Source organism: Polypterus senegalus, chromosome 13 (assembly GCF_016835505.1).
Source record: "Polypterus senegalus isolate Bchr_013 chromosome 13, ASM1683550v1, whole genome shotgun sequence".
Taxonomy (NCBI): Eukaryota; Metazoa; Chordata; class Cladistia; order Polypteriformes; family Polypteridae; genus Polypterus; species Polypterus senegalus.
This window is the reverse complement of record NC_053166.1, coordinates 154,589,290-154,612,745: the sequence shown is the minus strand read 5'-3', so window position 1 is coordinate 154,612,745 and position 23,456 is coordinate 154,589,290. Positions and strand designations below refer to the sequence as shown.

The window sequence follows — 23,456 nt, the reverse complement described above, 5'->3', positions numbered from 1 at the left end:
TTATAATCCAGCTGAAGTATTTAGACAGTAGTTTGTGGATCGATGGATGGATTCATGAATGGACTGAATAAAGAAATGACGCATACTGTCCAGTTTGATTATATAAACAATAGTGGATGGATAGAAAAAATAACATATTATTAGAGAGTAGTGGATGGGTGGATTCACAAATGGATATAAGAAACACCTATTGTCCATTCTGACTACGCAAACAGTAAAGGACGGACATACAAGCTCATACTGTTCAATTAAAGACACCGCTGGAGAGATCAATGGATGGACAGAATAAGGAAATGACACATATTGTCAACTTTGACTTTATAAATACTTGCAGGTTGGTAAAATAATGCTCAAGGCCCCTCATAGAGTGATGGGTGGATTGATGGATGGATGGATTTATGAATGGTCAGATAATGTAAAGCTCATGGTCCAGTTTGACTACATAGAACATAACTGACATGGACAAAAAAAAGCCTTCCTGTCCAGTGCAAGATGGTAGAAAGTAGTGGATGGATTAATGAGTGGAGGAATAAAATACAGCTTATTATCCACTTTGACAGTATAAATGCTAGCAGACTGATAAATTGAAGCTCATGGCCCACTGTGACTACAAAGACAGTAGCAGATGGATGGAAGAGTCAACACCAACTGCCCAGTCTGACTACATAAACAGTAACGGATGGATAAAAACAAAAACTCTTAGTTATCCAGTTTAAGTAGTTAGACAGTACTGGAGGAATGGACTCAAATGGACTGAACAAAGAAGCGACGCTTATTGTCCAGTTTGATTATATAAAGAATATTGGATGGATGGATGGACAGATAAAATAAGTCTTATTTTCAAGTTTGCCAATTTAAATGGCAGTGTATGAATAGAAGGATGCATTGTCCAGTGCACTGTCCAGTTTGAGTGTAGAGACATCAGTGGACAGACTCACACTGGCACACTGACTGCCTAGTTGACTATACAAACAGTAATGGATGGATACAAAAACCTCTTACTATCCAGCTGAAGTATATAAATAGTGCTGGATGGATCAATGGGTAGATTCCTGAATTTATTAGACAAATAAAGGACACTTATTGTCCAGTTTGATCGTGGATTTATGAGTGACTAAACCACCGCTCATTTTCCAGGTTGCCTATATAAATGGTGGTAGATGTTTGTCCAGTTAAACTGTGTAGGCAGTAGATGATGGGAAGGATTTATGAAGTGATAGGAAAAAAAAAAAAAACACAGACTGTGTAATCTGAAGGACAAGTATAACTTTTACTGTCCAGTTTGACTGAACAGACATTAGGGGATAGTTGGACGGACAGGTGAAAGAATGCATGTTGTCCAGTATGACTAAACACATGGTGATGAATGGATAAATACATACATATATGTGGACTGTCCAGTTCAGCTACATATACAGCAGCAAATTAAACTGGACAATAAACAGTGGTGGATGAATGGACCAAATAGCACTTGAACGATGGACAAATGGACTCACTGATGATACCCACTTGCTGTGCAGTTGTCTTATGGACAACATGGAGGTGAGGTTAAGGCTCAGACTCAGGTGAGGACGCTGACTTTGCCATCATGGCGAGTGATTGGTGCGTCACTGTGATGGGCATGAAGCTTGTCATCCACTTCATTTGTGCAGAGGACCCACTTTGGTCTTATTGTGTTGTCAATAACAAGGGTTACACAGTAATGCCAACTTGTGCCCAGGACAGTCACAACCACGAGTGGGGCTGAGCCAACTTGGGTAATGAATGGACAGCAACAGCCCACTTTTTATAATAGCCATGAAGTTCTAGAAAATCATTAAAACAGTTTACGTTTTTTCAGTAGCCACAAGGAAAGAAATGACCCTGGGGGTCCTTTTGGCAAATATGGCTGGCATGTTAATTCAGGTTGCTGTCCCCTAGGATCTACTTGTACAGTCATTAGACAGACTCCAGTGTCGGGAAGACCATCATAAGTGCTGATCTCAGCTCGCTGGCACATGATACAGATGATCTGAGGCACTCTGGGAGACACCAGTGACCGGCCCACTCTGCCGCCCGTCTCGGAGGCGGGACTTCTAAATGCAGCTTGCATTGTAATTATGCTTCTGTAAAAATGCTGCCCAGCCTGTCAGGGTGGAGAAGAATTAGGGTGGGGTGGACCACAGTGATGGCCTACTGTTCTCCTTCACCCAGCTGACTGTTAAAAAGAAATCCTCTTAACCTCTTGGTAGGCCCAAAGCCCCCTACACTCGACAAAGAGGTCTGACAAACAACAGTGGGACACATGCGCCCTAAAGGGTCAGCAGTCAAGAACATTTGGAAGACAAAGAGAAGACGTCTGAGCACACAGAACAGCCACCCACACGAACATGACTGGACAAAGGTCACCCTGCCAATCCTGAACAATTAGTGTCACATCTAGGGGGGCATAGAGGGTCACCAAACACTCTGGAGGAGGATGCAGAGACACAAAACTGCACTCAACAGCCACTGTGACAAGAAGCATTCAATTTTACAGTACAGTCATGAAGCACAGGATCTTTTGGTATGCCCTACACACTGGTAATTCTGCCCGCTTTGGGAAATCAAGTAGCTGCAGAACAGCGAGGCCTTTTTAATTCCTTCAGTAAGCCCTACAAAGCGACCACACTGTCCATCCTGGTCAATCATGTAGCTGTCGAGCAGCATGGTGTTCTCCACTACTTACAAACTGACCACACTGTCCATCTTGAAGAAAGAGGTCAGCCAAGTGAAGCACACAGCTTAAAAGTCATTTACTACAGTGGGATGCAAAAGTTTGGGTAACCTTGTTAATAGTCATTATTTTCCTGTATAAATCGTTGGTTGTTACGATAAAAAATGTCAGTTAAATATATCATATAGGAGACACACACAGTGATATTTGAGAAGTGAAATGAAGTTTATTGGATTTACAGAAAGTGTGCAATAATTGTTCAAACAAAATCAGGCAGGTGCATAAATTTGGGCACCACAAAAAAGAAATGAAATCAATATTTAGTAGATCCGCCTTTTGCAGAAATGACAGCCTCTAAACGCTTCCTGTAGGTTCCAATGAGAGTCTGGATTGTGGTTGAAGGTATTTTGGACCATTCCTCTTTACAAAACATCTCTAGTTCATTCAGGTTTGATGGCTTCCGAGCATGGACAGCTCTCTTTAACTCACACCACAGATTTTCAATTATATTCAGGTCTGGGGACTGAGATGGCCATTCAGAACGTTGTACTTGTTCCTCTGCATGAATGCCTTAGTGGATTTTGAGCAGTGTTTGGTCGTTGTCTTGTTGAAAGATCCAGCCCGCGCAGCTTCAGCTTTGTCACTGATTCCTGGACATTGGTCTCCAGAATCTGCTGATACTGAGTGGAATCCATGCGTCCCTCAACTTTGACAAGATTCCCAGTCCCTGCACTGGCCACACAGCCCCACAGCATGATGGAACCACCACCATATTTTACTGTAGGTAGCAGGTGTTTTCTTGGAATGCTGTGTTCTTTTCCTCCATGCATAACGCCCTTGTTATGCCCAAATAACTCATTTTAGTTTCATCAGTCCACAGCACCTTATTCCAAAATGAAGCTGGCTTGTCCAAATGTGCTTGAGCAGACCTCAAGCGGCTCTGTTTGTGCTTCCTCTGCATCACTCTCGCATACAGCATCTCCTTGTGTAAAGTCGCAAATGGTTGAGCGATGCACAGTGACTCCATCTGCTGCAAGATGATGTTGTAGGTCTTTGGTGCTGGTCTGTGGGTTGACTCTGACTGTTCTCACCATTCATCGCTTCTGTCTATCCGAAATCTTTCTTGGTCTGCCACGTCGAGCCTTAACTTGAACTGAGCCTGTGGTCTTCCATTTCCTCAATATGTTCCTAACTGTGGAAACAGACAGCTTCAATCTCTGGGACAGCTTTCTGTATCCTTCCCCTAAACCTTGATGGTGAACAATCTTTGTCTTCAGGTCATTTGAGAGTTGTTGTGTGACCCCCATGTTGCTACTCTTCAGAGAAAATTAAAGGAGGAGGGAAACTTACAATTGACCCCCTTAAATACTCGGATTCACCTGTGTATGTAGGTCAGGGGTCACTGAGCTTACCAAGCCAATTTGAGTTCCAATAATTAGTTCTAAAAGTTTTGGAATCAATAAAATGACAACGGTGCCCAAATTTATGCACCTGCCTGATTTTGTTTGAACAATTATTGCACACTTTCTGTAAATCCAATAAACTTCATTTCACTTCTCAAATCTCACTGTGTGTGTCTCCTATATGATATATTTAACTGACATTTTTTATCGTAACAACCAACGATTTATACAGGAATATAATGACTATTAACAAGGTTGCCCAAACTTTTGCATCCCACTGTATATCTTGTATATTGACCATCGTGGCAATTGTGATATGCCTGACATTGAACATTCTTTCAGTGTGACCAATACGGCACATCACCCACCTCATGCAATCAAGGAGGTCCAGAAGAGCACACAAGTCTACCTGTCACTCAGAGTTACAATTCTGTCCCCTCCTGGACAACCAAGGAGCTCCAGATAATAAGAGCACTGGGCAGTAATTCAGTTTGACTACTACAGTGACCACCATATCCACCTGATAGAATCAAGGAGGTCCAGGTCATTCAGTATGATAACACTGTCCTCCCTGGGAATCAAACAAGCACAACACTGTAACCACACTCAGAATGGCGTTTGGTGTAATACAGTGATCACACACGTCAGGTCAAACAGGGCCACATACATTCAATACGACCCACACAGTGGGCCACACTCTCCGTCAAGAAGTTCTCAATGACCAGTTCATGCTAACTTTCTTCAGTAAGGTCTCCAGAGTGACCATACAATTCATCTTTGGGCACAATGGGGTTGAGAGAAACACATGGATTTATAATCACTTAGCATCTCCAACAATGTGTGTGTCCACACTATCATAATCAACAAAGTACCTCTAGATGACCATGTCTCACTCTCTCTCTCTACACTCCTTCAATATGGCCAACAGAGTAGCAATACAATCTCACAGGAAATCAAGATTAAAGAACCAGAAAAGCAGATGATTCATAAATCATTCAATGTGACCAACAGAGTGACCACACTGTCTGTCTTGACCAATCAAGAACCTCTATATCATAATGTGTTGCTCATACTGAAGGAGCATTCAGACATTGTCAATATGACCTCACAGGGAGTCAAGATGGTTCTGGGTCTACTTAGTGTGACCAACAGAGTGACTATACTGGTCATCCTGGTCAACTAAGTACCTCTACATGACAATATCTCAGTACTCCTTCAGTATGACCAACAGAGTTGCAATGAAATCTCACATGCAGTCAAGATGGAACTGGGTTCATTCAATTTGGCTAACAGATTGACCACACTGGGCATCCTGAGAAATCAAAGATGTCCAAAGGGCCATTGTAACGGTTGCTACATATTTTATGTGCTTTATCTGTTTCTGCCCCTTGTTCCCTTTAGCATATATGAATATTTTAAGGCTCTTTAAGGGGAACAGGGGGCCAAACCACGCTTGTGGGTCTTTGCATAAAAACACGCTGGTGTGTGTCATTAGAGGATGGACCGACTTCAAAAACACAAGGAGGCGCACATTTTAAAAAAGGAGAGGAGAAGGATTAGAAAGGAAGCGATCCGTAAGGCACGAAATGCTCCGTATCTAGATTGGTTTGGGCGCACGCAAAAATGAGTCCTGGCTGGCCAGGGGAGGACATCGGTGTGCACGGCGCTGCCTTTTATTTGTGACACTCACATCTTCCATTGAGGGATGTTAACGCCATTACACCCGGGTGTGAGGCGGACTTCAGCATCCAAGATAAGACTCGTCTCCCAGCCGGTGAGAACACTCCTTTTATACCGTAGAGGGCAAACGTGACAGTGGTATATTTTATTGGATTTAACAGCAAAAAAAAGTACGATCTAAAAGGAATTGGGAAATGCGTATGTCAGGGGTCCTCAATCACGGTATCCTTCAATAAGGGCGCGTCAATAAAGGCGAGCTTCAAAAGGGCAACCTCAATTGGGTGCAGCAAATAAAGGCAAACGCAACAAAATTACTACGAGTAGATCTGCACCTTTGTTGCTCTTCACATATTCCAGAGCCATTTGAACTAAATTATCTACGAACGCCTTTATTCGCCATGCCCAGTTGAGGTCGCCCTTTTTGTGCGCGCCCTTATTGAATACAGCCCTCAATCACGGTCCTGGAGGGCCGCAGTGGCTGCAGGTTTTTATACTTATTGCTCAAGTAACACTTCTGCTTCACTTTAGTTGCCTCGCTTGTTAAAATTTGGAACGCTTATTGCTTATTTTAGTCGTAAACAGCTGTATTCTTGGTTTTTAATGGCTCCTAATTAGCAATAACATGCAAATGACAAACGAAAGCAGCAGTTCTCCATTTCGCTTGTTACCGTTTTCACCCGTGTGTGTTTATCGTGCACTATTGGGTTTAATTGAATACTTGGAAGGAAAGTGAAGAGAAAAAAGTGAAGGACTGAGAATTACTCCTCCATTTTAACCTTCAAATCATTTGGATGTTATCCTTAGAAAGGGGAAGAAAACCGAGGATATGAGAATGACCTGACATGGCAGAGTTAAAGCACAAACAAGCCATGAAATTAAATTATTGGCAAGAAATGCTTTCTAATTAAGCAACCGGGTTCGAACAAAAACCTGCAGCCAGTGCAGCCCTCCAGGACTGTGATTGAGGACCCCTGGCGTATGGGGTGTATGTTTGATTTATATCTGTATATACTGTATATGCATCTGCTGTGAATATTCTTGTGCTGTCTGTAAGTAGTCGTATTTCTTTTTTTATTTGTCTAATTTCCTTTTCTGTTTTGACATTTCTCTGTGTAGTGCCTTATCAAGGGGTGGTTCAGGTGTATGGTCATATTAATTAGTATCTGTTTACTTGTTCATGTTTATAGTTCTGTTTGGGTTTTCATAATATAAGCTCTTGTTTGTTTAATCGACTCAGTTGGCCTGGCGGTTATTTTTTACAGTTCATAAAGGACATCTCCATCAAAAGGGATCAAATTAGGGCTAAGGTTCTGTCTATTTCCCAAACTGATAGAATTAGTCTGTTACTAAGAGTAGGAGGTTCTCGTGTGTGCCAGGCTCCTCATCTTACGTTTGGAGGAACTCACAACAGCAGAATTCTCCAGAATTAATTGGTGTGAACACCGGAAGTACAGGAAGATCAGAGGTCTTCTGACCCACACATTGACCACACTGGGAGACCAAGGTGTGCCTGATGAGCAGTAAGTGGTGCAGAATGACCATGCCATTCATGTTTGGTACGTTTGTTGACCCAGGACATGAATCTACGTATAATAATTCAGTGTTCCATAGAGAGAGTGATCACAGCTTCTGTCCTTAGCAATGAGACTTTGGCAGCTACACTACAATGGGTCAGTTTGACCATACAGTCCATTGAGGGAACTCTAAAAGTAGGTGGCTTTAAGAGTATATAGTGGTGTTATTCTTTGGTTTGATCCACAGAATGACCACACTGCTCATGACTGGTCAACAAGCAGCCAAAAGACGTACTTTTTACTAATAAGAATGGTCTTAGTACTGTACAGCGGGCACAATGCCAGGGCAGTGAGCCAATGTATTTTTTTTTCCCCTGATATCCTACGTTAGAAGTCAACAAACACTGACTATTATGGTCAAGTCAGGTGCTGCATTGCTCACCAGGAAGGAGCCCTAGAGTCTGGCCGATTCAGACCTCCAAAGTCAACAGATATGCTGGCCCAACGCCACTCAGTACAAAAGTGACCTTCTTAAACCCAGGGAGTCTGTGAAGGGCACTGCCAAGGAGGGCACCAACTGCTTTGAAAGCTTCCTTCAAGTCAGACGTCAAACAGTGGCTGCCGTCTGTTTGCTCAGGTAGGTGCCTGTGGTGGTTTGAAATTGGAGAGCAATGCAAATAAGAGCTCCCTGTGGCAGCCACGCCCTTCAAGGTGGGGATTGGGTCATTGGCCTGCTGACCCCGCCTTTATCTGCCTCTCCACCAATCAGCATGCCTGAATACCGTTCTGAATGAGGATCCTCTAAGGAAGGAACAAAACAAAGTCTCTGCAGTGCTTTACTTCTATAATATCACACAGCACCTTTTACTTGGCATTACTCACAGTTCAATATGGGCTTTACCAGAGGAATCATTGCTTTGATGGGAAACACTGGGGCACTTGCTCACATGACCCAATAAACACATTACTAGGTGTGGCAGCACAGTGGCACATCCAGCGCCCAGTAATATGAAATTTGAATTTCACATCCGGTCACCATTGGTGTGGAGCCTGCATGTTCTCCCCATGTTTGACTCTGAACTTATCAAGCGTCTGTGCAATGGACTGGCAGGCACACACACACACACACACACACACACACACACACACACACACACACACAGAGTACATTCAGAAGGTATTGGGATTATTTCACCTCCTGCAAACTTTATTGTGATATAGATTTAACTAGCCATACTACCCTTATAAAACTGGTTGAATTCTAAGAAATCAACGTAGACCTTAGCATTAACATTTGTAGTGCACTGTCTATTGGAGTGTACTTTTTAATGCAAGTAGTAACAAAGAGCATTGAATGTGACATTTCAACAGATGGCACATCACAAATATTTGTAGTAATAAAATGCACTGCTGTAAATGTTTGTTATGCACCATTTGTTGGAAATACAAATGCAAAGTACATGTCTCTGTTATATGCCATTTGATATGGGATTTAGAAAATCAGTGTTAATGTTTTAGATGCCCCATATTTTGGAATGGCAGATGCACAGAATATGTCTGTTTTATGCCATTTGGTATGGGATTCATAAAAACAGTGTTAATGTTTGTGATGCTGGAATATGTTAGAATGACAAATGCAGTGCATATGTTTCTGTTAAATGTTCTGTTATGGGATTCATTAAAGCAGCGTTAATATTTGTGATCGCACTGCTGCCTCACAGTAAGGAAACCTGGGTTCGCTTCCTGGGACATCCCTGAGTGGAGTTTGCATGTTCTCCCGGTGTCTGTGTGGGTTTCCTCCGGGTGCTCCGGTTTCCTCCCACAGTCCAAAGACATGCAGGTTAGGTGCATTGGCGATCCTAAATTGTCCCTACTGTGTGCTTGGTATGTGGGTGTGTGTGTGCCCTGCAATGGGCTGGCGCCCTGTCCGGGGTTTGTTCCTGCCTTGACCCTGTGTTACGATATAGTGGGTTGGAAAATGACTGACTGACTGACTGAATGTTTGTGATGCACCACATGTTGGAATGATGAATGCAATGCACATGTCTCTGTTATAAACATAAAAACATTGTTAATATTTGTGATGCACTATATGTTGGAATGACTGAGACATAGCAACCGGATGAACTCACAGATATGCAGACACTTATCCTTTTATTAAGGTGGATTTTAAATGAATAAATTATCCATTTTTGTCCATCAATCTACACTTAAATAACCCATAATGATGTACTTCTTTGGAGAAATGATTTTAAAATGTTGCACACAAGCATATCTTAGCCAGACCCTTGGAAAAATACAGACTAGAAGTCATCTGCAAAGAAGTCAGGAATGATAATCCCAACAGTAACAACGGGATCACAAAGGGCATCAGAACAAATAAAAGATACAAATTGGATTGCCTGATGTACTCCTTACCATCGCTACCATTCCATCTCCATGTTTTCCCTTTTTCATTAGGAGTTATTGAATGTTGAGTGGTGGACAAACATGGTAAATGTATCTATTTCAAATTAAATCTACAACACAATAAAATGTGCAGAAAGTGAGGGGGTCTGAAGACTTTCCGAATCCAGTAACTGCCAGAATAATCAATCCAGTGGTATGGAAAAATGGGCGGGGTGAAGAGTGTGTCAAGTAATCCGATTTGTGTTTTGTATTTGTTCTGCTGATGTCCTTTGTAATTTCATCTTTATTCTTGGGATTGTCATTCCCGACTTCTATGCATCAGGCCACAGGTACTGCGCCTTTAAAAAGTCAGATATGTTGTGGTATTTATTTTGACATCACTGCAGGTCTTTCATTCTTCCAAGGCTTTTTGGCTTTAGACTACTTGTTTGAAACATTTTAAAAGCAGTTGCACCTTACTCTCTAAACAGACAAAGGAGTCTGTTCTGTTTTTTTCCATCATTTCGACTTCTTTCGGCCCTACTGTGCTTCCGTATAGCTTGCACAATTGCCCTGTGTCCATGTGGATTTCCTCCTACAGTTCAAAGACATGCAGGCTGGGTCAACTGGCATTGCTAAACTGGCTTCAGGTAGGTGTGTGTGTGTGTGTGTGTTCACCCTATGATGGGCTGGTCCAGGTGTTGTTCCTGCCCTGCCTTGTACCCAATACTTGGGTACCTGGATAAGTGGGATATCAACATGGATGAATGGATTTCTTTCGTGTTTTCTCCATTAACATGTGGTGAGCTTAACTGAATGGTCATACCCAAAAGGCAAGATTCACAGGTTTTTGCCATTTCAGTGTAGATAAACTTTTATAAAATAATCTTTAAAGAAAAAAAAATCTTAATGTGGATGGAAAATTTCAAAAAAAACAAAATGGCATTTTCAGATGTATCCATGTAAGTGTGGACTAAGCTGAAAGAAAACACAGCCCAGCTAATTAAACAATGAGAGGGTGAATGACGCACTGATTGTGAAACGTGTTGGAAGATAAAAGCAGCAGCTATACGGGTCTCCAACGACCGTTAAAAAGCTCTGGCCCAGACCTGTCATCGTAGGTGAGCCTCAAGGGGCCGTGCCCATCCAAGGAGACTGCTAGGCCCAGACATTCATATTTTCATTTAATAAGGAAACAACTCTTTTGTAGGGCGGCATGGTGGCGCAGTAATGCAGTAATGAGACGTGGGTTCGCTTCCCGGGTCCTCCCTGCATGGAGTTTGCATGTTCTTCCCGTGTCTGCGTGCGTTTCCTACCAGTGTCCAAAGACATGCAGGTTAGGTACATATACTGGTCTCTAGTGTGTGCTTGGTGGGGGTGTGTGTGTGTGTGCCCTGCCCGGGGTTTGTTCCTACCTTGCGCCCTGTGATGGCTGGGATTGGCTCCAGCAGACCCTCCATGACCCTGTGTTAGGATATAATGGGTTGGATACTGACTGACTGACTGACTCTTTTGTATAAAATACTAGCTGTCCCCCGTGGCTCTGCCCACATAGTAGTCAAACAGGACAAACTTTAAAAAATCAATTTAAAAAAATTCTGGTGAAGCGGAAGGTAGGTTTGCTCTTGGCACTGTATGTGATCGTGTTCAGCTCTGACAGGACAGCGTCCCCCCGCGTGGGGAGAAAATCACGTGGATGTGATATCTCTGCCAATCATAACCTCTAACACAGACGTAGCTCTGATCTCTCTCAAAAATGTCAAACGTTACTCCTTAACAATCTCTAAATGATAATGTGTGCTGAACAAACAGGTATTGCTAGCTAAGCGGAGGCACAAGGTACGCTCCAACATGTGGCGAGAGGTACAGCGACTCGATTGGAGGCCCCGCCCCCCTCGGGTTCACACAAATAAATTGGTACCACAAGCGATGAGAGAAGTCACAAAATCAAACGAATGTTCAAGCAAATTATAGAGAAAAAAAACCCAATCCAAATCTGATAACACTAGAATTACCAGAGCCTACGAAAAAACTCGTAATTCCGTCCCACCTTAAATCGCTTCTTAAAATCGTTCACAGCTCTTCACCAGCATCTTTTGTCATCTAAATGTGCTGATAAGAAGCGATTTAAGGTGGGACGGAATTACGAGTTTTTTCGTAGGCTCTGGTAATTCTAGTGTTAAGTAGTTCTCGCGTGAAAAGCGGACTTTCTTTAAAGTGAAAGGTTCCAACTCCTTCTCCTCATACAGTAACAGACTGCCACACAGTGACCATAGCTAACACGTCAGATCAAAGAGGTCCACATAACTTCAATAGGACCCACACAGTGACCACACTGTCCATCAAGAAGCTCTCAATGACCTGTTTATGCTATGTTTCTACAATAAGGGCTTCAGAGTGACCATACAATTCACCTTTGGACACAAAGAGGTCCAGAGAAGCACTTATTATGAAAAGCCTTCTGAAAAATCAAGATAAATGATCTCAAATGCACCTCTCTTATCATCTGCTTTTGTTACTTCCTCATTGAATTCCAGCATATTAGTGAAACGCGACCTTCCTTGTCTGAGCCTGTGCCGACTGCTCACTAACGCGCCTGTTCTAGACACATGCTGCTCGATCTTCTCCTTGATAATTGCTTTCATTAATTTACCCATGATGCATGTTAAGCTTACTGGCCTCTGGTTACTTGGGTCTGCCTGATCCTCCTTTTCATACAATCAGATCAGATTGGCTAGCCTCCAGATGTTATGAATTTCCCCAGTTTGCAGTTGAAAAATTCAGTATATTGTATGGACTCACTAACTTCCTGAAGCACTTTGAGATAAGTGTGATTTGTTAGGTTTCAGCCTATTTAATCCAAGCAGCACTTCTCTCTCTACGAGTCACTCAGTAGTTTCCATTACTCTGTCTCTCTCTCATCCATCCCACTATATCCTAACACAGGGTCACAGCCAGCACAGGGCGCAAGGCAGGAACAAACCCCGGGTAGGGCGCCAGCCCACCGCAGGGCGCGCGCACACACACACATACACACACCAGGCACACACAAGGGACAATTCAGAATCGCCAGTGCACCTAACCTGCATGTCTTTGGACTGTGGGAGGAAACCCACGCAGACACGGGGAGAACATGCAAACTCCACGCAGGGAGGACCCGGGAATCGAACCCAGGTCTCCTTACTGTAAGGCAGCAGCGCTACCCACCGCGCCACCCTATCCATTTCTTCACATGTATAAATTTTAATGAAATGCAAGTTCAAAGCATTTACTGTTTCTCCCTCTATTTGTAGCTCACCTTTATTGTTCCTAATACACATCACCTGTTCCTTGAATGTTCATTGTCTCTCTATTATATAAAAAAAATCGTGGGATGAGACGAGATACTTTCATGTCATGCGAGATGAGACTTTGTGCCAAGAGATTTGTTCACTCCTGGAGCCGGAAATAAAAGACAAAAAGTAGATGACAAAGCAGAAGGTCGTAAAGAGGTTCAAAAACATTGGCGAGATATACATGCAGAGCAGGTTAGAGATAATGAAAGTACTAAATAAATGATAGTAAAGATCGCAATTGCGCAAACAAACGGAAATTATTACTCAGTGAAATAACAGGAGAGTGAAAAGCGATGTGAAGTGGCTGGCGCATAGTACAGGCGGGGCTGGCGAGCAGGGGGCAAAACCCTCTAGTACTACTAAAATACTGAAAACAATCTCTCTGGCTCATCTTTCACCTTTTTTTGTATTATTAGCCTTCCTAATATCCGTTTCAACTGCTGCTCTCCATAAGCCCTACGGTTATCGGTGGAATTAATATTAGGTTGTGAAAGCAAATGGAGATAAAGAGATGCTGCGATTGAAGTGCTTAAAATGATGAAAGGAATTAGTACAGTGGATCCCAGTTTGTTATTGTAAAATAATTTTACAACAAGAAAGCAGGGACATGGCTAAAAGCGTATTTTGAACAAATGTTAGTACGTTTTTCTTCATACAAAGAATCATAAACACATAGAATAAATGAACAGGTAGGGTAGCTGAGCAGTGTTTCTCAACCCTTATGGTGTTGCGCCCCAATATCTGTCTTTAACTGTATTTGTGACCCACAAGGGTCCTCTGTGGTGAATTGAGAGTGAATGTTAAAATTAGGGTGGGCTCCCCCCTTGGTAAATCCAGCGTGAATAATGTTTCAATCCTGAAATGGTGGGGTTGGTTGATGATTGTCACTATGTATGGGTGTGAATATCGCCTGCCAATGTCAATTACTTAGACAATCCACCACAACCTCCTCACGACTGACTGTGACCTATTATCGCGCTCAACAACGGTAACTCACAATCCTCTGGCGGTAGCCAGCGATGACCCAGTGGTTGAGAAACACTGTGGTAGAGGGCAAGACTTGAGGGACCTTCAGATCCTGACTTGATGTTATACGATGGACAGGTTTGTTGTCCTGAATGGCCTGTTCTCATCACAACTTTTCTGATGTTCTAATATTGGTGACAGGTATCAAGCGGTGCTGGTGTTGGCGTCAACCATGAAGAAGGTACCCGGCAGAGTCGGTGTGCCAAGCCTGATCGCTGTGGATGTACAGACAATCCTAGCTAAGGTGTAGTGAACAATTACTGAGGGAGCTCCATAGTTTGATGTCTTTTTGGAGCTTATCTGCATGTGCGTGCGTCTCTCACCCGCCATGGTGTCTGTTTTGCGTTATACGTTTGTGTGCCATCTGGCGAGGTGCTATTCTGGTGTTAACACAGTCTGTAGCATTTCATTCATATCATTTTTGATGGACTCCATCTCACATTAGGCCTGCTTCTCTGGGTGTTGTATTCAAAGTCTGCATTGTGCTCATTGGCCGGGCACATTTTTACTTTGGTAGTCTAGGTTTAAGGCTGTTTGGCAGGGTGGCATCTGAGTGACAGGTCTCTTCTGTGGATGTGAGCTGGTCTTCTGCTCTTAGCAGCACCACCCTCTTCTCACAAATCATCCCTGCAAGCTAGCGCTCAACTGATTAGCACATCAGCATCTCGGCCATCAATGCTTTGTTAAAATGGTTCAATCGGAATCATTTTATTTTCAATTGGAAATTCAAACTGACCAGTGTCCACCCACAATAATGAAAATGTTAATATTAAGATTTGGTTTTGGGCATCTCGGTGCACGGAGGGGCAGTGCCATTCACTTTCTTTTCTCCCTCCTTCATTTTGGTCGCTTGTGCCATTTCCAAGTTTTTGACCCAACAGGCTCCTGATGGCCGGCCCATCCCTGATGTGAGACCTTGTTGGATAGTTGCAGGTGATAGGAGCTGGCACTCAATAAGGAGTTTTACGCTCAGTTTTTATTATTTGGCACACACTTCTGTCTGTAAGATCCCTGTGAAACTTCACATATGCTTGTCCAGTGGAAGCCGCTGGCACTCCTTGCATGTGATTCCAGGAATCTTTAAAAACCAAGGCACCAGTGCCAGCTGGTCCCTATGCCAGCTCCCTCAACGGCCTTGCAGAAGTGTGGCGACCAGATAATCTTAGGCACCTTAGTCTTTTACATTCTGATTTTGAAGTTTTTGGGGATTCTGCAGGTGGGATGCCACACTGGGTGGCCTGAATACATAGGTGGCAAGGAGGCAAGGCAGACTTCTCCAAGCCTCGTCCGATACCACATCTCTGTGAAGACAACCTGGCGAGTGGAAGATACTGAATGGAAAAAAATGGCATTCATTTGTTTTCTTAGCAGGCTTCGGTGCTTATGCCCACTGAACTGTGAAAAGAGCAGCTTTGGAGATGGCAAGTAAGAAGCCGTGTCAGGAAGGACATCCATGTGGAACAAATTTATCAGTAATGGATTTGCAGAAAGGCAAGGACACCTGGGCACAAGCAGCTGAGTCAGCACTGCACTTGTAGCGTCCTTGAGCTGCCACCACACGCTGGCCACCAGGTGTTCAACCAGTGCCACACATTAGGCCTCAAAACTGGATGGAAGAACTTCAGCAGAAGTGAAAAAAAAGACCCACTTGTCACCAGCAGCCATTCTCTACTCCTGCCCGTCCTGAAGCAGAGCCGCCAGCCCCATCTTCCTTTCCTGGCTGCTCTGCGCCTTCTCTGTTGACTGCTAAATCTCACGGGTAGGCTTCTGAATGCCTGCCTGCAGTTTCTATGCAAACTGTGACACACTGAGTCTCGGGAGACCCCACCTCCTTGACATCATCCTTCCAGGGCAATATAATGAAGTGGCACTCACCCAGCTCTCTGGAAACCGGCGAGACTGCAGCCATCTCTCCAATTTTGGACACCGCGTCAAAATAAGATTTTCCTGCTAGAGTCATAGCTGTAACAACAGGAAGGGGAAAGAAAATCAGTGTTAAAGTTTAGAGTTTGAAACAAAAGTGGCTTCAGGCTGGCATCTATCTCAGGGAAAAATCATGTAAAATCGTCCATCAGAGACATCCACCCCTTGAAAAACTTCTGACAGAAACTCAATAAATAAATAAATATTATTCTATTATGATCAACAATTAACCCCCTCTCAAATACATGCCATATTAAATAAGGGGGAAGACCCCAGTGAGACTGCTGAGAGACTATAAGGAAACTAACTAAATGAGCTAAGAGTGGTGCCAACTGTGCCCTAAAGTGAAATGTGAGGAAGAACCGCAGTAACCAGAAGATGAGTCCACAAGATAGGAGGGGTGCCAACAGGAGGACATGAAACCAAAAGCTCAGGGCATTGACTGTGTTGGGTAGAAATATATGGTAAGAAGGGAATTGGCAGAAATGGGGTGAAATAATGGGCAGTGGGTGCAAGATGACAAAGAAGAGGACAGTTATACTGACTTTTAAAATAACTGACTGAGACTGAAGGGTTACCAGGCATAATGGACTAAAATAAAATGTCTGGAGCTCCAACTGTTAGAAGAAGCTAAGATAATTCAACAGAGCGAGATAGGAAGGGGACTGAGATGGCCAAATGATGGGTTCAAGAAGGAGAAGAAGAAGAAAAATGGGCACATGGACTATACAATGAGCGATGGAGATAATGGGTTACCAGGCACAATGGAGTAAAATAAAATGATAATTCAACACAATGAGATATAAAGGGTGCTGAGTGAAATATGATCAAATGATGGGCAAGGGGTTCAAGAAGAAGCAGAAAAAAAAGAACAAGAAGAAGAAGATGTGAGAGCTGTACTGAATATAAAACGGCTAAGGGACATGAGGGGGTTACCAGACACAATGGACTAAAATAAAATGGATAAAGCAGTAAGGATAATTCAACATAATGAGCTATAAAGGGTACTGAGTGAAATATGATCAAATGATGGGCAAGGGGTTCAAGAAGAAGAAGAAGAAGCAGAAGCAGAAAAAGAAGAACAAGAAGAAGTGAGAGCTGTACTGAATATAAAATGGCTAAGGGACATGAGGGGGTTACCAGGCACAATGGACTAAAATAAAATGGATGAAGCAGCTAAGATAAATCAACATAATGAGATAAAAAGGGTACTGGGTGAAATATGACCAAATGATGGGCCATGAGTGCAAGAAGAAGAAGAGGAGAGTTATGCAGACTTTAAAATTACTGGTGAAGATAAAGGGGTTACCAGGTATACTGTAATAGAATAAAACAAAATGTACAGGGCTCCAGCAGTAAAAAGAAAGTAGGAAAGTTCAACTGAATGAGATATGAGGGGGGCTGAGAAAAATATGTCCAAATGGCAGGCAAGGGGTGCAAGAAGAAAAAGCGAGAGCTGTACTGACTAAAATGGCTAAGAGACATGAAGGAGTTACCAGGCACAATGGACTAAAATAAAATGACTGGATCTCCAACTGTAAAGAGAAGCTATGGTAATTCAACAGAGTGAGATATAAAAGGAGGCAGACAGACATTACAGGCCAATGGACACGGGGCACAAGAAGAAGCAGAAGACAGCCATACTGACTTTAAAATGGCTGATGGAAATAAGATGGATACCAGGTAAAATGGACTGAAACAAAATGTCTGGGGCTCCGACTGAACTTTGAATCCAAGATAATTAAACAGAATAAAACTGACAGAAATATGGGCAAGTAATGGGCAGTATGGTAAGAAGAAGAAAGCCAATCTGACTTTAAAATGAGTGACAGAGATAAGGGAGCTACCAGGCATAATGGACTAAAATAACACATCTGGAGCAGCTAGGAAAATTCAACACAGTGAGATACAAAGGGGACTGAGTGAAATATGACCAAATGATGGGCAATGGGTGCAAGAAGAAGAAGAAAAAGAAGTGAGAGCTATACTGACTTTAAAATGGACAAGGGACATGAGGGGGATTATTGGGCATAACGGACTAAAAAATAAAACGTCTGGGGCTCCAGCTAGGATAAGAATGAGATATGATGAAAATTTCCACAACATGGGGTGCAAAAAGAAGAAGAATGGACTTCAAAATGACTGATGTGGGTTAACCAGGCATAATGAACTCAAATAAAATGTAAAGAGTAACTAGGATAATTCAACACAATGAGACATGAAAGGGTGAGCAAATGATCACCAAGGGGTGCAAAATGTAAATGACCCATAATGACTGAGGAACATGAGGGGAGTTACCAGACATTATGGAACAAAACAAAATGTTTGGGGCTCTAACTCTTCAATAATTCAACAAAATAAGATATGAAGGCAACTGACAAAAATGAGGTTAAATAGAGGGGAAGGGGTGCCAAAACGCAACGTGATACAAAAACAAAGTACGCATTGTGAAAAAAAAAAAAGTTGCTTTTTACGGTTTCCTCAATAAGACATAACATATAATTTGTGTGAATATTAGGGTTATTATTTAGAAAAGATGCAGTTTTAAGTGAAAAAGCCTGGACTATTAAAGCCAGAGGAGGAATGCTGGCCTAATTTACACTTTAAAACAGAAGTTGAACAGGCAAGTGCCTTTATGGACAGAGGGATGGGTTAGCGAGCACAAGGACACATGGGACAAGAGGGAGAGTGGCTACTGGGATGCATGCAAATAATACTGAATATTGGGAGATATGCAAATGTAATAGCAAATACTAAAAAAGGGTAATAATCTGTAGATAGTATATGACTTAAACTCAGATATACTAACCACAGCGTGTGTGCTTGTCAGAAGATATGATAAGCATGTTATTGTGTTTAGCTAAAATAGCTTTACTGACAAGTAACATGACCATTGGAAATTATCAGTCATCTAATTCCAGTTAACGCAACTATTGCTAAAACTTACATGATCTGCCACCAAGGCACTCTGTAAAGATAGGACTTGGAGGATTTGGAGAAATGTCATGAGGGAAGCTTCTGCATCTTTGTCAGCCCAGCCACCTGCAAATAAAGCATCACGCCTGGCCTAAGAAGACTGGACTACTGCAATTCTCTCCTGGTGGGACTTCCTTCAGTTGCAATCAAACCTCACCAGCTCCTCCAGAATGAAGCTGCTCGACTGATGTTTTCAGTTCCTCACGTCATTCCTACTACTCCTCTGCTTTGGTCTCTCCATGGGCTTCCTGCTGCTGTAAAGATCCAGTTCAACACTCTTGTCACGACCTACAGTTTTCCAAATGGTTCAGCTTCTCAACGTCTCCAATCTTTGGTCTCTTCTTATGTTCCCTCAGGAAGCTTACAAAGTGCCTCTGCCTCTGAGCTGGCCATCCCTCCTCTTTTTAGATGTGCCAAGACTGGACAATGCTTCTCTGTTCTTGTTCCAAAGCTGATGAATGATCTCCTTTAATGTATTTGAATGTTGCCCAATTTGCTCAGGTGCCGTTTGTAAACGCATTTGTCTTTTAAATATTTATAGTATTTCAGTTTATCTCCCACCGGGTTGCTGTTGTTGCAATAACATGGAATTTAAGATATGGATTTTTGTAGTACTCAAGTTTCAGGTACAATTATGTAGTTGCTCTAAATCCCTTGTGCTCACTATTTATCTTATTTTCTGTTGCTTTTGATGCTTGCACTTTATTTCTTGTATGTATTTACCTTGCTTTGTAGTCTCCTTGGATAAAGGTGTCTGATAATTAAATAAATAATAATAATAATCTCTTATATATATTTCTCTTCTGGTTCGTCCTGTTTCCTCTTCAAACCCGGTTCCGCCCACACGCAGCCGATATGGCATTTCTCGATTCCTATTCGTCCTCTTCCAAACTCTTTCCCAAGCTGCCTGCAGCCTCCCATACACTCCCACGGCACTTTTCTCGATTTCTATTCCTCCTTCGGACTACCGTGTTCCTTCCTCTTCAAAACCGGTCCCGCCCACATGCAGCCGACACAGCACTTCTCGATTCCTATTCGTCCTCTTCCAAACCCTTCTCCATGCTCCCTGCAGCCTCCCATACACCTTGCTATTTTCGTTATACTGCGACGGTTGTTTCCTAAGCCTTTGTTATAAAATGAACGACAGTATCTTCTCTGTCGATGGGTTTTTGTACAACGTCATCTCTATTCCAGGTTCCGGCAACTGCCTGTTCTTATCAGTGGGTTATTTCTTCACTCAAACAGTTGACAAAGGCAATGCACCGTTTTCTGTTCCTATTTTTACACCGCCGTATGCTACGGCTATCTAGTAATAATAATAATACTAATAATAATATGTCATGCATGCTCCTCAGAGGGTCACCCGTCCCGGTTCCTCTCAGGTATGCAATTCCACCACATGCTGATAGGGGGCACTGCTGCTGACTTTGTTGCCTCCCTTTGCCTTCAAATCGTCGAGAAACTGCCCAGTGAGGGCAGTTGACCCCGCCCCTTAAAAGCACAGCCACTCAGAAGGAGGCTTCATTCACTGACTGGGAGAGTGAAGAGATGGAGCGCCTTTGTATCCTGATCCCGTTGTGACCTAAGACGCCTTTAGTGGCATTGCTTCCATTGTTTTTAATGAACGAATCTTGGGCTTGTTATTGTGCCACTGCTTGCTGTTTTTTTGTTGGTCTTAACCCTTTTGGCCCCAACATCTTATTACTAGTAGATATACAATATATGCAGCCGTTTTTGTAAAGCACATCTATGTCTGCAGCCATTGGAACCGGGCGTGATGCTATTAGCGCAGACTGGAGTGACTGGCATACAGTCCATGAAACACAGAAGTGAAGCAAATAGTATTGGACAATAATATCCACTTGCAGAGCCGCAGCACCATACATCACCGCAGTTACAGACCCGGAAGTGACTGACTTCGTAAAATTACTTTTGGAAGGTTTGTCAGGTCGTGATCAAAGCCCGGAAAGTTAACGTCGGGTCACATTACTAGAAGTGGCACCTGCCAGTAGTCAGTCAGTCAGTCAGTCATTCTCCAACCCGTTATACCCTAACACAGGGTCACTGGGGTCTGCTGGAGCCAATCCCTGCCAGCACAGGGTGCAAGGCAATGACAAATCCTGGGAAGGGCGCCAGCCCACCGCAGGGCGCACACACACACACACCAAGCACACACTAGGGACAATTTAGGATTGCCAATGCACCTAACCTGCATGTCTTTGGACTGTGGGAGGAGAACATGCAAACTCCACACAGGGAGGACCTGGGAAGCTAACCCAGGTCTCCTTACTGCGAGGCAGCAGCACTACCAATGTGCCACCGTGCCACCCCCTGCCAGTACTGACTGACAATAATCAATGTGGGATGTGATAAAAGTGACAAAGTACACTGTGTGTTAACAGTGTATTCCACAGAAATGACCCGTATTGTTTAGTTTGATGTATGACATGATGTGATGGCAGAAATCCTCCGAACTTCACAATGATGCGTATTATTTGGTCTGACGTACTGTTTTTCGTTCTCATTTTTATCGCTTAATTTTTGAACGGGTCCTTGACCAGGAGTAACTTTCCGGGCTTTGTCGAGACCTGCCGAAACCTTCCAAAAGTAATTTTACGAAGTCAGTCCAGAAACAGCGGTGACGTCACTTCCCGGTCTACAGCAATATCTACTTGGGTCTACAACTGCGGTGACGTATGCTGCTGTGGCTCTGCAAGTGGATGTTACTCGTATTGGAAGCATTTGGCAGCTATTGTATAATAATAGTGATCTTTTTTTGTTTTTGTTGTTTTCTTTTTTGAGCTTCCTAGACACCCCAAAGGTAGAATATCTCACAAAATATTTTTTCCCATAAAAACAGAAAATCCAGGGCCGAAAGGGCTAAGAAAGTAAACAGGGACAGTTGGGCTGGCACCCCGACATTTGTCTTATCTTTTGTCCCATCATTCCCTTGGCCGACCACAGATAATAATAACAAAGAGCCAATCAGGTCCATGACACAAAGCTTGCTGTGTGACTCTGATTTGAGTCGTTCGGGTTGTATGCTCTCTACAAATAACAAGGCAGACATTCATTTAGATTGGAATACAGTTTGGGTATCTCAGTGAGCTTCCCTTGTGGTTTCTGTGGCACTAGCAATCACTGAAAGGGCTGGGGCTTCGGTAGGGCACGGGAGACTGAAATGCCCATCCAGGTTCTGCAGGATCTTTACCCTAGTGCTGGGCGGTATGACCAAAATTCTATATCACGGTATTTTAAAAAATTATACCGGTTTCACGGTATTTAATGGTATTTTTTTTTTCCCCATGCATGAGTAGATGTTAACCACATTTTCCACTGCAATTACTGCAGTAGACTGGCTAAGAATGACCTATTCCAACGTCATGACAATTGTACATTGTACAAAAAACATTTTAATGTGCACACAAGTATTAATACAGGTTTGCATGGCCCCATAAAGTGATAGTTTTCAAGGGGGTGGCACTAATGAAGCATGACAGTTGCAGTCAAAATATAGAACCTTTTTATTGAACAAATTTTGCAAGCAACTTAAACTATAATTTTGACAACATATTTTCAACCATCCAAAGAGGCATTTAGACTTAGCAAAATATCCAGAGGTGCTCGTCAAAAGTTGTATTGCACTGAACATGTCTGAGAAAAGGAATAAACAGTAAATATGTTCTGTAAACCAACTACACTTTCTGTTCATGTTAACAATCTCTGTCCACTGACTGACATGTTAGCTATCTGGATTGTAATGGCGTTGGCTCTCTCAGTACCTCCAGCAAACGCGTCTACAAGCGACAACCGACTCGAGTGTCCTCTAGCTTCTTTAGTTTTACCGGAGGACGTGGAGGGTGCCAGTCTTAGTTCCATACATTCATGGCACTCCAAAGCATGTTTGCGGCTAAGTTGAGTTGACAACTTTATCCATCCATCCATTTTCCAACCCGCTGAATCCGAATACACGGTCACGGGGGTCTGCTGGAGCCAATCCCAGCCAACCCAGGGCACAAGGCAGGAACCAATCCTGGGTAGGGTGCCAACCCACCGCAGGACACACACAAACACACCCACACACCAAGCACACACTAGGGCCAATTTAGAATCGCCAATCCACCTAACCTGCATGTCTTTGGAGGAAACCCATGCAGACACGGGGAGAACATGCAAACTCCACGCAGGGAGGACCCGGGAGGCGAACCCACAGGTCTCCTTACTGCGAGGCAGCAGCGCTACCACTGCGCCACCGTGCCGCCCTTGACAACTTTAGCTCGACAGCATTTGCAGTAAGTAGTTGTTTGGTCCACATACGACATTTTAAAACTGAATTATCTCCAGACAACAGACATGACTCCCTTTTTTTCGGCAAAAGTTCTTCTGTGACATCATGTTCACCTTTATCATCTGCTACAGGTTCAGTTTTGAATGTTCTCTGTCCATTTTCACCGCTCAACACTTTCACTAACGCATGTACTCTGTTGGATGCGTGTTTAGCGGTGTAGCAGTGAAA

General features: G+C 43.1%; 1 protein-coding gene across 1 annotated transcript in view; it reads right to left on the bottom strand.

The window, feature by feature from the left end:
* Positions 1–23,456, bottom strand: part of baiap2l1a (BAR/IMD domain containing adaptor protein 2 like 1a) — a 75,346-nt gene that overhangs the window by 35,395 nt on the left and 16,495 nt on the right. Inside the window, exon 3 of the mRNA XM_039773930.1 lies at positions 15,917–16,003. Within this exon, the coding sequence (XP_039629864.1) occupies positions 15,917–16,003 (87 nt within the window). The remainder of the gene's footprint in view (positions 1–15,916; positions 16,004–23,456) is intronic.